At 35.7% G+C, this 16,924-nt stretch overlaps 1 protein-coding gene across 5 annotated transcripts in view; it reads left to right on the forward strand.

Moving 5' to 3' along the window:
- Positions 1 to 16,924, forward strand: part of PPFIA2 (PTPRF interacting protein alpha 2) — a gene marked incomplete at both ends in the record, with an annotated part of 338,647 nt that overhangs the window by 267,143 nt on the left and 54,580 nt on the right. For all 5 annotated transcript variants that reach the window (XM_082308355.1, XM_082308356.1, XM_082308357.1 and 2 more), the window contains 3 exons: positions 4,043 to 4,264; positions 6,537 to 6,683; positions 8,666 to 8,800. In XM_082308355.1, the coding sequence (XP_082164481.1) occupies positions 4,043 to 4,264; positions 6,537 to 6,683; positions 8,666 to 8,800 (504 nt within the window). The remainder of the gene's footprint in view (positions 1 to 4,042; positions 4,265 to 6,536; positions 6,684 to 8,665; positions 8,801 to 16,924) is intronic.

Here is a 16,924-nt window from a genome sequence, read left to right on the forward strand (position 1 = left end):
GTGATTATTTCATCTCCTTTCTGTTTCTCCTCCTAGCCTGTTTTGCTATATTTGGGTGAGTGTAAAAGCTTTCTTTATGAAGTAAGAGTATCTCTGAAAGCCTTAGTATGGACTGTGATTTCTCAGTTATTTATCTGGTATGTGGTGATATACCACAAAAAAAAACCTCCAAAACCCCACAGCAGGCCTTCCTCTCGCTGTTGCTCTTCCCCTCGTTCTTCCCAGTGATGAGGAAAGCAAGTGCTACATTGCTGGGTACAGGCATAGTTGCTCATTTACCTTGGTTTGCTCTGAACTAGCCCAAACAAAGATGTCTGAGGTTGTATTAGGTCTTTCAGGCTGATGCCAACCAGGTTTCTCATCTGGCTGATAAACCCATGGCAGGGGGCAGGGGCAGAGTGCGGAGACCCTTAAGGTATGTATAGCAGGCGTGCACAGATTGCAGCTGTGTGTACCTGTTTTGTCTGTAGAAAGCAAAAAAGATGAAGTCAAGAATATATGATGATACCATTTCTGCAGCATTGTGGTCTAAGTAAGTAAATGTGATAGAAACAGATGGACTGTCTTTTATTGGATAAATTAGTTAGTAAAAAAAGTGAAGCGTTGGAGCATATGAGCTATTTGCCACGTTTCTTTTTTCAAGGAAAAATAGCCATTGCTACTAGATACTTTTCTGTGAAATTATTGAAATTAAGGAATGTGTCCATATGTAGCTTTTTCACGACCACATTTGATAGACAGCATCATGAAATTTGTTGAAGACTTTGTCTGCATGACTAACTTGTAAGTCAGATCTGGGGACCACGTACTTTTTTCATTTTCTCTGCTAGAATGTTTCAATAGGTTAGAAAGATTTCTTTAATGTTCCTGCCCTCCTTTAGAGACTTCCCAATTGTTTCAGCTTACTTTCAGTACTTCCCCTGTCCCCCCGTGTACAAATTTGACACTATTTCTTGCGTACATTGGGGATTTTGGGTAGTGTAGGGATGGATATGACTGTTAAGAATGTCTACTTCAAATCTTTTTTTGTACGTGCTCTTTTGTGAAGATTTCCCTTAGTGCTTCAGGTAATAATTAACAGAGATCTATTCAAAACTTAGGTTTCATTATTATAAGCATTCAACTAATTGTTTATTTACAAATGGATTGTGATCAATACACAGCATCATCAACAGGAAACTGTTTGAGTACCAGGAAATATTTCAGCACAAAAAAATCAGCCAGATAAAAAAATCAGCCAGATAAAAAAAAAATAAAATAAAATAAAAAAAAAAATATGAGGGTCATGGACATTCTTCACAAAACCAGTAACAGAGAAGTCGCTGCAGTTCTGTCCCCCAGCTTCTTCCATAGGGAATTCCTCTGGGACTTGGGAGGTTCCTACTCCTTTCACTTATTCAGAAAATGCGTTTGAATCAGCATCGTCTATAGGATGCCTTTTGCTTCTATTGGCATAGCATATTTTCACATTCTTGTTCAAACTTTTTTGGGGCGGGAAAAGAGGGGAAAGTATGACCATAAAACTGTTGGTAAAAACCCTCCTAAGAACCTGAGGAATGTTATGTCAGTTACTTCTTGAATTAATGCTTAATAACTTTCTGCCTGCAATCTTCTGGAGTGATTACTCCATGTGAGGTACCCATATAATGGAACTATCATAAAATAATAGCAAGGCATAGAAGTGACAAAATGTCAGTTAAAATCCCTAGGTAAACTTTTACAGTATGCTTCAAGATTCTAAAAATATCAATTTTTAGGCTGAGTTTTTTATTTTTAATAGTATTTTTAAATAATTTTTTTTTATCCCAATCATACTGTGAAAAATCAAAATTTTGACTTTTTTGTACGTTGGAAATTTTAAATGCCAACCAGCTCTATATATGAATACAGGAATAATGTAAAGCAAAAGTGAACAATGAGTAGAATTAAAGCAGCTTGTACAAAGAGTTCATCAAAGAATTATGAGGGAAGTTTATGTGCATAAATCAAAATATATACATGAATAATTGGCAATCATAGTATTTGTCCAGTGGTGAGGGATTAATTCTAAATACGTTTTTATTTGTCTTTGCATAAATCTCAGCTATTAAGTACATTGGTAAAAAATACATTTTTCACATTTAATTTTTATGTGTTTTGGTTATTAATATATTTAGGAAAAAATTATTAATGGAAAAAAAAATTCTCCGCCATTGAACATACTCCTAGATATCGAAGCTTGCTATTTCAAAATTACCATGGTCTATATGTCATAAGGTATATGATCACATACCATTTATTGCTTTTCATATTTGGTATTTGGCTTATTATAACCTTGCAACAATTCCTGGACCACTATGTAGAGAATTGTAGGGCAAATTTAATGCATGGTAAAATTTGTTCATCTGTGACAACCACTAAAACTGCTGTATGAGATTAAAACTATAAACCAGATTATAATAATCATAGAGAAAAAGAGTTATCTCAAATTTACACAATGGAATAAAGTATGATGGTTAGAATGTTTTATCCTGCTTGAGTACTGTTTTGTTTACATATGTGATTGCTGCATATTAATGGGATTTTGTTTCAAGTAGACTAACTGAACACTTTCCAAACAACAAACTGAGTGTAAATAAGTTTTTAAATTGCTATTGTCATTTTACTGTGGTATCCTGAAAGCAGATCAATGACGGTTCAGCAGCTAACATAAAATGTCAGGATAATATAATTAACTAGTGTAAAGAAAGCAATTTTGGAACAGAGTTATTTGATGTAATGAATTTTTAGAGTAAAATAATGTTATTCAATGATCCGCAGAGGGGCAGGTGGTCTTGATCTGGGTTCATTTTATGGCTGATTGGGGAAAGAATGTGGTTAAAGCCATTAAACAAAGTAATGTTCTTTGAATTTGCTAGAAGATTTCTGTATAAATATATTTTGACAATAATAATACAGAAGTACTAATGAAAACAAGCTTGGTTTGCTCTCAGATCTTGCTAGGAATATTTCATATATACATTGCTATACACCCTACCATCTGAAGGACAACAAGCACCTTTTGGGACCAATATTCCTGTATGATGCATTCCTGTATGATGCTCTTTGAGATCCATAACCTATTTAAAATGACAGTTACAATGAAATCCTTTGTTCCCATACTGCATAATGTATATTCAACTGATAAAATTGCACCTAATCAAGAAAGTTAACGAGAGGTTGCACTACGTTGGTTTTATTTTTTCATGTTATAGGTCAAAAGCAAATAATTTTGTTTTTTCTTGTTCTTTTTGGCTATTTTTTTGGCATGAGATAATTAGATTTGTATGAAACCATGGCTTAGCCTATGCTGGAAAAGGTTAGTGTGACTATCTATTATAATGAGGCAATGTCAGCAAGTCCTCTTAGTGAACATGCTTCTTTCCTGAAATCATTTATTTACAATATAAATCATATTCCTGGGATCATATTCCAAATGCAATCAGGTGTTCTGGACTTTTGACTTCTTTTCCTTATAACTATATTCATACCAGGGCCTTCAGCAGCACACAAATTACTTCAGCAGAACTTCTTTCTAATGTAGACTTAACCAGTGTGTTATCCAGACTCCAAGCACTTTCTGGTACAGCAAATTTGTGATTTATTAGTGTTCCTTCCTGTCTGCAATATGGCCTATTTTGCAAATGAAATAGACTTTGATTAAGTTTAAATGCTGTGTATGCTGACGTATATCTGCAATTTGGTGATTTTTAGGACTCCTATTGCTGCAATTTGTACTTGAATAGCCATAATGTTAAACTATAGCTATTTTTCTATAGTATTCTGTTCTGCAGGTATTTACTTCTCTATATGGTGTTACATTCTGGAATCCCTTGACATGAATTAATATTAACCTTTTGCAATTTTTCATAACTATGCCTGTCTTATCTACCATGAAAATTATTGTGGTTTTCTCTCCCTAGCTGCTTTTGTAATTTTTAAAATAATCTTTGGTTTAGAAATTCTTTAGATAGAGTCCACATTAAAAGATAATTAATAAATAATATTACTTCTCTGATAATAGCGCCTATCCAATGGCTCCATAGACTCAAATGATGAAGCCAGTCAAGTTGTTGAACTTCAGGAACTACTGGAAAAGCAAAACTATGAAATGGCACAAATGAAGGAGCGTTTGGCTGCACTGTCTTCCCGGGTGGGAGAAGTAGAGCAGGAAGCAGAGACCGCCAGAAAGGAGCTCATTAAAACAGAAGAAATGAACACTAAATATCAGAGAGACATTAGAGAGGTAAGGAGTTCACCACACTCATCTCCTATTTCTTGACTGCTGTTCCTGTGATACACAATACAAACTGATAGAGGACAATGAATACAGGAAGCAAAAACTGAGTACTAATAAAGGCCATTGTACATAGGAAACACAAAGTTGCCATTAAGAAATAGTACTAAAAATCTCTTTATAAAACCACGTTTATAAAAGTGTATCTGTATATGTGCAACTCTAATAGGAGGAAGGCCAACATCTTTTCCAACCTTAATGATTCTATGATTACTAGACTGCATTCTGGCAAGTTATCAGCCATTTCAAGTTTTTAAGATGAACTCTGTTAAATAGAGATGCTGGTCATGTAGATAGTCTAAAGTACATTTTTAAAACTCCTGGGCTGTTTTATAAAACGGTGTTTTTTATATAATCAATTATAATATTTACTCATGTGTGGTAACTTCATTACTCCTGTTGTAATATGCTATTCCCTTCTCTCAAAAAATGGAATTATAATTCAATTTTCTTTTTCTTTCCTCCTTTTGCATTTGTGGTGTTCCTTAGTATTCTCCAGAATATCTTCTCTTATGTGGATGTTCTCAATGTGTGTGGATGGTTGGCTTCTAGAATCTATTTTAGTATTTTGAAATTAGAGTAGTTATCTTTCTGTTACGCTGTTTCCTACAATATAGGTATTTCATATGGATTTATATATATGTGTGTGTGTGTATGCATATGTATGCATATATTTAACCTGTTATTTCTAGCATTCTGGAAGAAATGTTCCTTCATAACTTCTGATGCCTGACACAGCCTCAAACTGTCTTCACATCTTTGTACTCTACCTCTTTTTAAGTACTGTATCATTTTTTCCAGTTACAAAAACCAGTTTGCACTGATATGTTTCTCCCTTTCCACCACTGCTACGTTATATCACTAGGGGTCTCTAATATCGCCATTCTCATTTACCTTTTGACAAATATTGCTGTTTCACGGACTCTTGATTGCCACTTGCTGTTTCTCCCTTAAATACCACACTACACCAGCTACAGGCTTACTTGCTTTCAGCCCTTCACTTCCTAAGCAAAGTGGCCACTTATACATTTGCATATGGAATAATTACCAAATACCTGTGCAAAATCTGCTGCGAAAGGTATTTGTAAAGGTGGAAGTGCCTGTCTTCATTATTTCATACAGCCACAAAAGATAGTCTTCCCAATGCAGAAAATGAAATACTTGCAACAAGAAGGGTAGTTTAGTATTGTGTAACTTGGATAAATTACTGGATTTTTTTCCTGTGTGTTTTTAATGAATTACATACATAATTACTATTTTTATATTTTTTTTTCCAGTAATATGCAAAAGGATCACCTGGATATGGTCCATTTTAGGACCAGCTATTTGGATCAATTTTTATGTTGATTGTGTCTTACTTCAAAAATAATCTCACTTACTTCAACACTGTTTTCGTAATGTAATATAACACAAACAGCAAGATATGCTCATTAGTAAATATTTTCATTGTGAGAGATTACATGGCAACATGTAAGTCTTCTTAAGAGCCAGATGCAAGTTTAAAACGAATAAAATTTTCTGCTTTCACTAAAATTAATTGAAGGGAAATAACAAATGTAATAGACAGACTAGTGAATAATCTATCTAAATTACAGCTATTGACTTCAGTGAGGCCAGCTTGTAATACATGAATAAAACTAGCTCAAGATTTTAAAGAAATCCTTATCCGCAACATATCTGGATCACATACCCATATGTTATGGTTATGTTATGCATCCAATATTGTGGTCATTTCTTTTCCTGAAATTTCAGGACATGTCACCTGCTGTCTGCTACATGTACTTTGGCAGAAAATTTTAGCAGGACCCAGTAATAAGAGTAGAAATGTGCATATACATTTTTTCCCCACATCACTGCACTATATTTCTACTATTATGTAACTATAGCAGTTTTTCTATTTTCTAATCAAGCCTGCTGTTGTTTAAGAAGCAAACAAGTAAATGTGAGCTGCGTTTGCTGGTTTTTTGCACTGAAAAATGTAGAAACTAGAAAAATATGCAAAAGGTGAGGATTGTTTCTGTTTCCTCTACTCGACAGCTACTCCTTTAAATATCATAGTTACAAGAAATCCCAAAGGAAATGAATTCTCTTTAAAACAGAAAAATTACTGCTGAACATACCTTACCTCCCTGTCTACTGTTAGCATGAAAATTAAACTGGTATAAAATTAGGTAGCATTTTAATTGCATGGTTCTTGATGGGGTTTTTTTTGTCACGTTAGGCAATGGCACAAAAGGAAGATATGGAAGAAAGAATAACTACACTGGAGAAGCGCTACCTCAGTGCACAGAGAGAATCCACCTCCATACATGACATGAACGATAAGCTGGAAAATGAACTGGCAAACAAGGAAGCCATCCTACGTCAGGTGCAGTATCTGTATTACTCAGTTGATTTCTTAATACACAATGAAAATTAATGCAAAAAAAAGGGTGAAGATCTACAGTAGGAGGTTTCCATTAGGTTAATCTGTTAATTTTGAATCAACAGATCACTTAATCTAAAAAAAAAGTTGTTCAGCATCCCTAAGCTTCATATCAGCTGCTACAACCATGAATACCTAATCAACGCGTACATTCAACATTGTAAAATAACTGTGTTTTCTAATAGTCTTGCATAAATGCACATCATCATATCCCTTAAGTAAAGGATTATCTTTGCTTCTTATGTAATGATTTTCTGAATTTTATTTTTAAACAAAAAAATCAAAAAAACAGTATAAGCAAAAGAAATTCCCTTATGCAGGAAAGACCTTAATTTGCATACAATAGATTCTAATGATTTCATGTGTGAGTAGTGTGTAGATAAAATTTTACAAACCTCAGTGATCGTTGAATATCTTTTAGAAAAGAGTATAACATGATTGTGCGTTTTTGTCTCATGGTACTTTGTTTCCACGGTGATTCCAAAAGCTGAAGTGTAAAGTGAACAGAAAAAAATGGTTTGTAGCTTGAAGAATACAATGTGAACTGAAAACTAACATGAAATTAATATAATTCAAACTGTAAAAGATGAAATTGCTCCTCAGCCTCAGTATCAGACTTCCATATTTTTTCTCACCTATCATATCTTCAAACAATATAACATGCTATACAAGAAACAAGCCTGTATGATTTGATAATCTCTGCTTCTATGATTGTATGCAGATACATTTACACACACATACACACGTCCCTCAGCATGTGTGTGTGTATATATATATGTACATGACTAACTCTTCAAGGAAATTAAAGCATCAGAACTCAAACTCTCCAGCTTCTGCCAGCTTCCTTTGGCTATTTTAAGAGGTATCTTCAATTGTTAGGGGGGGGAAAAAAAAACAAACCCAAACCAAAAAAACCACCCAAAACGGAAAAGTAAGGTACCTGCATCTGTCCTTAGAGTTTTTATTGCTGCCATTGTAAGTCATGCTGTGCTGCAGAGGTCTACCTATTCAAAGCAGTGATCAATAGAACTAGGCTTAGACTATATACAGGCAGACTTAAAGTTGCTTTGCAGCATTGTGGTGTGAAAAGCCTACCTTTTCATGCTTTTGAAGGATTAAAAAAGAATCTAAAAGGACACTCCTTTTTCATTATGTCTTCTATTACCTGGAATGAAAAGGAAAGCAAGAAACACTTGTCACACCATTAAAAAGTTCTTAATCGTGTGGTGCATCTCAGTAGGCCAGAAAATACTGCAGTTGTCAAAAGTCTTCCTGTTTCTCTTTAATGGTTATCATAGATTAAACAATTTCACTACTGTAAAATAAGATTTAATTGCAGATTCACAATGAACAATATCACTTTAACCTTAAGCAAGTAGCAACCAGGATACAATCATGAATGAATTAGCTGAGCAACAATTGTCAGTTTTAACATTTCCTAATATATGATTGGCATTTGTTCACAGAATTGCGTTTGGCAATTTGTTCATAAACTTTACTGGGAATTCCAGCCTTTTGGAATTGTCCTTCTGTCCCATTTTATCTCATACGTAAACTTTTCTGTGAGATGGACTCGATATTTCCGTTTAGAAAATTCTCATTTCACTGGCACCAATGCATTTGTTTTGATCAGATGAACAACACATTGATCAGAAGAGCTTTTTGCTCATCTTTGTTAGTACCATTTTACAACTCCTTTTCTTCACCTTCATATGATCTTTGAGCCCCAAATCTCTCATCATTAGTGAGACTGGCAGCCTACACGGTTCCATGCTTGAGTTAATACCTTTCCAATAAGCTCTCCCAGGTTGTGGAGTATCTACGTGTACGTTTTGATCACTTTCACAATACCCAGAAATTGAAGGAAAAAAAATATTAATTCTGATTTTATTTTTTATACCTATTTATCTATCTTTGACCTCCAGTTGGAAGACAAAAACAGACAGCTGCAAGAGCGTCTAGAGCTGGCTGAGCAGAAGCTGCAGCAGACAATGAGGAAGGCTGAAACCTTACCCGAAGTGGAGGCTGAGCTGGCTCAGAGAATTGCAGCTCTGACTAAGGTACTGCCCTGAGAAATCGGTTCACTTCAGAAGCCCCACTGTTTAATGTTGATTTGCATCCTGATTCCTCACCTTAAGGACAAAACAAAAGTAGTACCAAGCTGATTCGAAAGGAGAAAATGTTTCCTGATAAGTATGTGCCACAAGTTTAACCAGGAATGGTCTCAATGCTGTGTTTGTAATTCTTAGCATTTTAGTAATAGGAAAAGTAGTTATCTGTAAGTTAGCCTAGACTATATTTACAAAGGAGTCATATATTTCTAATATGTCAGCATTACTTATCCTAGGAGGATTCATTTTACCGTGTAAGAGTTTCTAATTTAAGGGGAGAGGGGCGGGGGGAAGTCACATTCCTACACATACATGCTTAGTTCTTCTGGACGTTTTCATAAACCTTGTATATGAAACAACAATTATTTTCATCCCAATAAGTGCTATAAAAGCAAATCTTAATGGCAGCTGGGGTCATTTGTACAACACAAATGAAGACAACTTGCAGTACATACTTAGAGGGTTTGTTTTGAATGAATCTTTGTATCATATATTTTTCAAAGACACATGTGAAACCCTGAGGATTTCAAACTGTTTTTTTCTGATAAATTGATTATATGGCAGCTTTCTTGCAGAAAAAATAGGAAGATAAAAACAAATTTTCAGTAGCGTGGTTTTCATATTTGGCCTCTAATACTTTCAGGTGTGCATGTAGGTAATATTACAGCTCAGGTGTTATCAGCTTCATAAAGACATATAATGATAATATGTTTATTCTTCATCCCTTAAAATCAGACAAATAAAGACAAATGCATTTAAGAGATTGTATTACATATCATTCTGATTTATCTAAGCTTTCCTTTCTCTATTGCCAAGGAATGTTTCTAGCTATTTATGTGCCTGGCCATTTTTATATTTGATGGATTTTATTCAATTGTCATGTTTTTCCATTTATAGTGAAGCCTTAAGTGCTGAGCAGCTCACTAATGAAGTCCAATTTTTAAGTAATTTAGTTAAGAAGTAGAAAGAAAGAGAATCTTTTGGGGAATGTGATGGTTTGGTGTTTGGGGATTTTTTTATTTTATTAAGGCAAGATCATTATTCAGTAATCAAGATTTTGTGCTGTCCACTTTAGTTCTATATGAATGGGTGGGAATTTGAAAGAGAACCTGAAAATGGTGTAAAAAAAGAAGAATCAGCAAAAAGAGCTACATGAAATTCCAAACAAATACCATTGCATTTTAATAAAAACTCAGGTGCACATAAGAGCAATCCCTTGGCATTTGAACTTCCTTTTTTTTCAGTTGTTTCTGATTCAACAAATAATCACATATTGCAATGCCCTCAGTAGCTTAAAAATATTGTTTTCTATTTTAAGAGGATTTTTCCTGAATAATTTCTCCAGCAATTAGGCACCAGTAAGTATTTTGCAGTCTCAAGCATGTCTTTTCTTGCAACTGCATTTTTTCTTGAACGTATATTAATGACAAATATTGTAAGAAGAAATCCCATTTCAACCATGCAGAGCACTCAGGGACTTCCATGAGATACTGTTGTTATTGTGACCATAAAGCTGCAGTATACATCTCCGTTTGTCTTCTTACATTATTTCATGGGATGTGGTTAAAGAGCTGATGCTCCACACCATTTCACTTTGATGTACTTTATCAAAGTTTTTGACAAGCGGGAATCTCTAAGTAGTATATTAGACTGTAATGGCGGTTCTGTTCATTTCTCTGTGATTACATGAAAAACTGAAGAAATTAATTTTATTTAAAATTATTGTCTTTTTGGAATACATGACATGAAGAAGAATGTCAGAATTTGGCCAGCAGGCCAAATAAGCCTATGTTTTATATATCTTGTATACAATATCTTTGCAAACTATAGAGCTTATTAAAGTGCTGGTTTGACAGCTCTGAAGTTGGAAGTCCAGTACTTTTCATGGATCACATAAATGTAGCTTGGAACCAAGGATGACATTGTAGTCACTGCAGCTTAAGTAGTTTTAAATTAGCTAGCTGGTATACTGTTACCACACTAGCTATTCAATGAAAGCTGCAAGAGCTACCTAAGGGGCTGAGTAATGCTTAATTGATTTCGCCTTTGTTGAGCTTTGTGCTGGCATACACATTGTCAGTAGGGCTCAAATTAGCTGGCTTCAGACTATCTTAGGTCTGCCTACCTGAGCTATGGTCACTGCAATGTCCATGTATACTAAGTAAAAGATGAACTCCCTGAATCAGCTAGTCTTTCTGCACTGCAAAAAAGTCAAAACTGATTCTCCTTTCTTCTTTACTACTTCTCTGAGATTAATGAGGTTACAATCATATGAAAGAGGTGAGTTAAGCCTAATATTTTACATGTTTTTTAAAGGAAAGTAGTATGGGATAACTGGAAACAATGACTGCTTCACTGTGGGTAAAATATAAGACAAATTATTTACACATGGAGATAAAACAGAGCAAACGTTCTGGGTTAGGATGTGATTTCCATGCACCCCCGCAAGTTTAAAATATGCATGTTACAATTCTGCATTCAATTTATTATACTCTTCCTCATAATAAATCTGGGTTGTGATTCTGCAAAAGAAGGATGTAGAATGAGATCCTTCTATGGTGTCAGTTTTTAAAACGAGTTGGTTTTATTTTTATATATATATGGGCTAGTGAATGTCTTTTGCTACTTTTCCATGCCCAAACTAGTTCATAAGGAGTGAACTTCCAAAAGTTTGGACTATACAGTGAACTCAGATAAGTACCCATAAATTTACCTGAATAATTTGAACTTTTCTTTGGCTTTGTTTTCACTGTGTTCTGCCCATTGGGTGAGCAACTGGAGGGTTAGTCAGCCTGTGGCAGACTAACCTGGAACAGCATGATCCCATGTACTGTGCTGTCCTGCCTGGCTGTTGCACTGGTATCTGTCTGGTCATGACAAGTAGCACAGCTCTCGGCATGTATCCCAAGATTTAGACTGCCATGACTCATCGAGCCACCTTGTACTCACTCTCACAGTATTGGTCTGTTTGCCTGCCCTGGAGAAGAGGCAGTTGGTAGTAGAAAGAACCTCCCTCCAATATTAACTAAACCTTTCTTTATCCTGTAAGATGTTTGTTTTCCTCAGAAGAGACAGACACTGGAGCATCTAGAATCTTCAGATGGTTAGTCTGTCAAACATGGTTTCTCCTTGCATGTATTCAAGGACGGGTCTAGTGGAGACAATCAGCATCCACCTACTTCCATTCACTCACTCCCACTAGTAGTCACTCTCCCCCTCGGGTGCTTGTGCAACAGAGGTACCATGTCACTTCTCTGATCACAAGACAGCAGTCAGCATTTTACTCCATCATTCCTGTATGCAGGTCACCAGAAATACCAACAGTGCTTTTTAGCTGCATTAGAGAAGCACTGACGTGGAGAAGAGAAAACCATGATCATAATAAACCACATTTAGTGTAGTAACATGACCAGCTTATTTTAAAGGTGATAAAAAAAAGACTTGAAAGTTGGAGGCAAGTAGGACACAATACTTGTTTTGTGACAATGTGGGGATCTACTTTGCATTAAGTAGGAAAGAAGTTGCAAGAAAATGAAAGGAGAAAGTCTGCAGTGGAAAGGATGCAAAGAGGGGAAAGAAGTTCTCCTGCAAGAAGTGGATGTGGTTAAGACAGAAACCTCCCTGAGAACAAGGGAGGCAGAGAAGATGATGTGTTAGCTGGAAAAGGAAGTTGATAAATCTCCTGCGGGGAAAAAAATAAAGAAAATCGTCTATGGGGATGGAAGCATAAGAAAACTCCGCATCTACAACACATCATTACTGTCTTCTCAAACCACCCCGCCTTTCCACAGAAGATTTTGTCCTGATAGGAGGAAGAAATGAAAGAAGTGAGTTTGACAGAGCTAAATGGAAGGAGTTGCTTACTAAACCTACAAGGTGTAGAAGGTAGTGGGGGAATGAAGGAGGGGCAAGAATGCGTGGATATCTAGTGACTGAAAGGTTGGGTTTCAGAAAAAGGGGTGACTGAAGCCAACACGTTTTGTTACATTTGTAACAGGTTAGAAGTGAACGTGTGAACAAGTAGCTGATAACTTTGTGAGCTGTTGTGACTCAGTCACCATGATCACCTATTTTCACCTTCAATTGCATAGCTCAATTCAATAATGCATTCTTTCTTCTTGAATAACTCACTCGTTCAAAGGATAGCCAAAGAATGTGTGCCATAAGAAGCCAGTAGAAAATCTGGAGACAGCAGGTGTTCAAAAGTCAAGGTCTCAAAACTGTGGAAATTGGCTTGCACCATTAGAAAAGTTTAGATTTGTTTCTGCAGCTCAGCATGAAGAAAAATTATAGCACCTGTACTGTACAGGTGCTTTATGCATCTGAAATTGGATTTTTTTTTTTTTTCCTAACTAAGATGCAAAGACCTAGAAAATGTGCAGTGCCAACAGTAACAGATGATGTGAAAGCAACATTTTTTTTGTGGGCGCATTAGCAGCAGGAGCAGCAGCAGAGTTTTAACGGGGTTAGAGAGCTGCTTCGGTATTCCCTCAAAGCAAAATTTTCCTGTCTATTACTGGCTTATATTGGCTATTTCTTTGCTATTTTATAGCATATAGAGTGCAAAGTGAGCATTAAGACTCTTGCTGGTATCTCATAGGGGTCAGACATTGTTAGGTTTGTCCATATATTTTTAATCCAGTCTAAGATACACAATTTCACAAATCTATTTATAACTGAATGAGCTGGGTAAATGCTTTAAATGCTAGTTGCTGAATACCACACCATGTGTCTTACTAATCCTCCTGTACAGAGTACTAGTGAACAGGCTTGCAAGTCATATAGTAAAAAGAAGAATGTAGGGTAAGGTCTGCCAAGCAAGTAGTCAAGCAAGTTCCACTTTAGAAAGTTTTTAACTCAATTAGCTCTTAGCAAAGCAAGTGAGAAGAAACCTAACTTCTGTTAATGAACCTCAGAGTCCACAGTTGTCCCTTCTGTCTCGTGTATCTGAAATTCTGCTACGGGAGCATGACTAACACTGGCGTCTCAGCCTCTGCCTCGTGCCTCACACCACAAGGCAGAGACTGACACATTCAGTATTTTTATGGTGGGGTCCCAAGTCTCCCAAAGAGCCTATTCCAGTGGGAATGTCTGGGACTGGCTAACACACATGGACAACAAAAAAGTGTAGCCGCCACAGGCATGTCAGTCCTGACAATATGGCCTGGGGAAGTCTGTGCAGAAGGCGTTTGCAAATCCCTTAAGGAATAGCTGAATTGCTAGGTCTTTTTGTCTGGAAGGGTCTCTTTGAGATACAAGTTGGGGCCTTCCTCAGTGTAAAGGGCAATGAGGCGTGTTGAAACCCTCATTTTGGGAGTGTGTTCTAGCTAGGCATGCCAGGAGATGGAAGGGCTGCTCTTTCCTACTGCAGGTCTTTGTCTACAGGTGGGTTTCTGCAAGTGAGAGAAAAAGGGAGTATGTACGTGTGTTTCTGTCTCCCTAGTCCTTACAGAGGACACCCTTTTGATTCATGTCCCTGCTGCAGGTGCTGCTCATGTATTTGGCATGTAAGAACCAGTGGTTAAAATCCCTAAATAGCATTAGAGCCCAGGGTAAGTATTAAGGCTGCACACCTGTGCTTGTCCTCTGCCAGACAAAGCAATTGAGACTAACTGTTTAATGTCTCAGTTCTAAAATAATTTGGTTCTTTTACAGTAATACAGAATAACACTTAAGGAACAAACAAATGAAATGCACATAGATAAAGGAAACATAAAATATTCAAATACATTTTAAGTGTTTAGAACAATGACATTTATTTTGATTCTAAGGCATAGTGAATTTTAATTAATTTTACAGTCTCTTTATGCTACCAAAGAGATGTAAAGGGAGATGAATGTGAAGATCGGCTCTGTTTTCTTTTATGCTGGAAAACAAAGTACAGGTACTCTGAGCCGTATTCAGGAAGATTTTTTAACAAGGATGTACCTATCAGCATTTTAATATGCTTAGTGAAATAACTGAAACTATCATGCAAAAAGATTTATATATATCTTAAACGTATACCTTACTGAATTATTAAAGCAGTAGGAAGTTATGAAATAACAGAATTAGATAGCCATAAGAATCTTAAGAGAACATCATGTTCTTTCAACACAGTTTTCTATATAAGAATTCCGGTAACAGACATAATTCTGACAATAATTTTATTCCTTCTCCTCTTCCAAATAATAGTTAGGCCTAATACCTCAATTATTTTATGCATTGAAAAGACTGTTTCCTGCTAAGGAATAAGGTATGGCGTGGTTCGGACTGAAAATCTATTTTTTAGTTTGAAAAATAAATGTAAATGATATAGCTAGCTAGACTGGCTTCTCAAGGACAGGCTATGACAGACAGCACCGCATATCAGAAGACTTAAATGAGATCCCCTTTGAACGCAGAAGTATTAGTTTGGTTATCTACATATTTTGCATTAACCTGCAATTAAGTGAAGATTAAATAACTTGCTTTTAAAGTTTGCGGTCAGCTAATGAAGCTTCTAAGTAGTTTAATTTTGTAGGGTGATACCCTCAATGGGTTCTACATCTCCCTCAATGAAAATGGTTTCAAAAGAGGTAGAATTACTTAAGCCTTCTCCAGCATCAGCTCAGAGCTTTGATGATTTCAAATCTTCTCCTGACCCTTGGAGACACATTAAGGGAAGGCCATGAACCTATAGCGCAACCAGGACTCAAAAAGGGGAAAAGTCTGTCTTCTACAGAGGAGGATAAAGCTTGGTCCCTTTGTGGAAGGGATAGCATGATCTGCTTTTCTGCAATCACAGGGGCTTAACTTTTTCAACCCTGTCTTTCTATTTATCCAACTGGGAGAGGAAGCAGTGCATTAGGATTTGTGTGCTTAAACAAACTCTGTAAAACTAAAAGATAAGATAAAGAAAATCATAAAGGGTTTGTCACTGGTCCAAGTGGTAATAAATAGACAAAATAGTTTCAGATAATGAATAAGTTCAAATACATCACAATACACCTGCTTCATGATCAGAAATGGTAAATACACTTATTAAATTAGCTTAGTTACAAAGTATACTGACTTTCCCTTAAATTTTGCAAGAATCTGAGTTTTGTTAATATACTTACTCTGAAAAGAATAGTAATGTTCTTCAAAGTTAAGCATTATCCTTGTATTTATACAAAGCAGGATTTTCTCATACAGATTTCTTCATTTCAAAAGCTGCAGTTTATATTTATACATCTCTAGATCACAGGCTTGTTTTCTGTCTGATCTTCTGGTCCTGATAATACTACTGAGTTTAAGTTATGGGCAACTTTTAAGTTATGATGTACATCTGGAATTACTTTAGTACCTATTCCTAATTACTCTGCTAAATCATTAGCAGACAACAGCACAAAAATCAGTCTCACTAAAAAAAATACAGTTGTAAAATAAGTATTTCTTGTACTTATTAAAGTTTACTCATCTGAAGATGGAGTTCAGGATCTCTTTTTGAGAGAGGGTAAATCTGACAGAGTGAAATAGCATTTGACAAGCATGAGCTCACAACTCAAAGTCATCAGTAGAACTGTCTATACGCCTTATGCACATTCTGTTTCCATAGCAACAAATCCAATATAGCATTTCCCTTTCTTTAAGGGCTTTTTTTAAAATTTTGAATGATAACATAGACTTGTTTGATATGACAATAACATGAATATTCATGTTTTGCACCAAATGACCTAGTTAAGGTCAACTGCTGTCAGAAGTAGTAATGAATCTTTGGATGGATTACCATTTCTATACTCAGTAATGACTTTTCATTCCTATTAATGAATTTTTATTTATAGGTTCTTCTTTTATCTGATGACCTTGATCTTCCTAAGAGATCCACCAGGGTGGATCCCTTCAAAGGGATGAAAACTATATTGTGTATTTGGATGAAAAGGCTTATGTAGTGTATTCTAAAATGGAATACTAAAGCTTGAGCCTTGTCTCTTTTGACGTTCTTTCTGTTTTCTAGAAATTAGGGAATGTACCATAACATTGCACAGTTCTGTAACTGACCGATCCATTAATTTAGTATTTATGCATTGTTTTCATTCCTAGAAAATGGTAGAAGAATTATAAAGGACTTTC

Source organism: Platalea leucorodia (genome assembly GCF_965183815.1).
Source record: "Platalea leucorodia genome assembly, chromosome: 4".
Lineage (NCBI taxonomy): Eukaryota > Metazoa > Chordata > Aves > Pelecaniformes > Threskiornithidae > Platalea > Platalea leucorodia.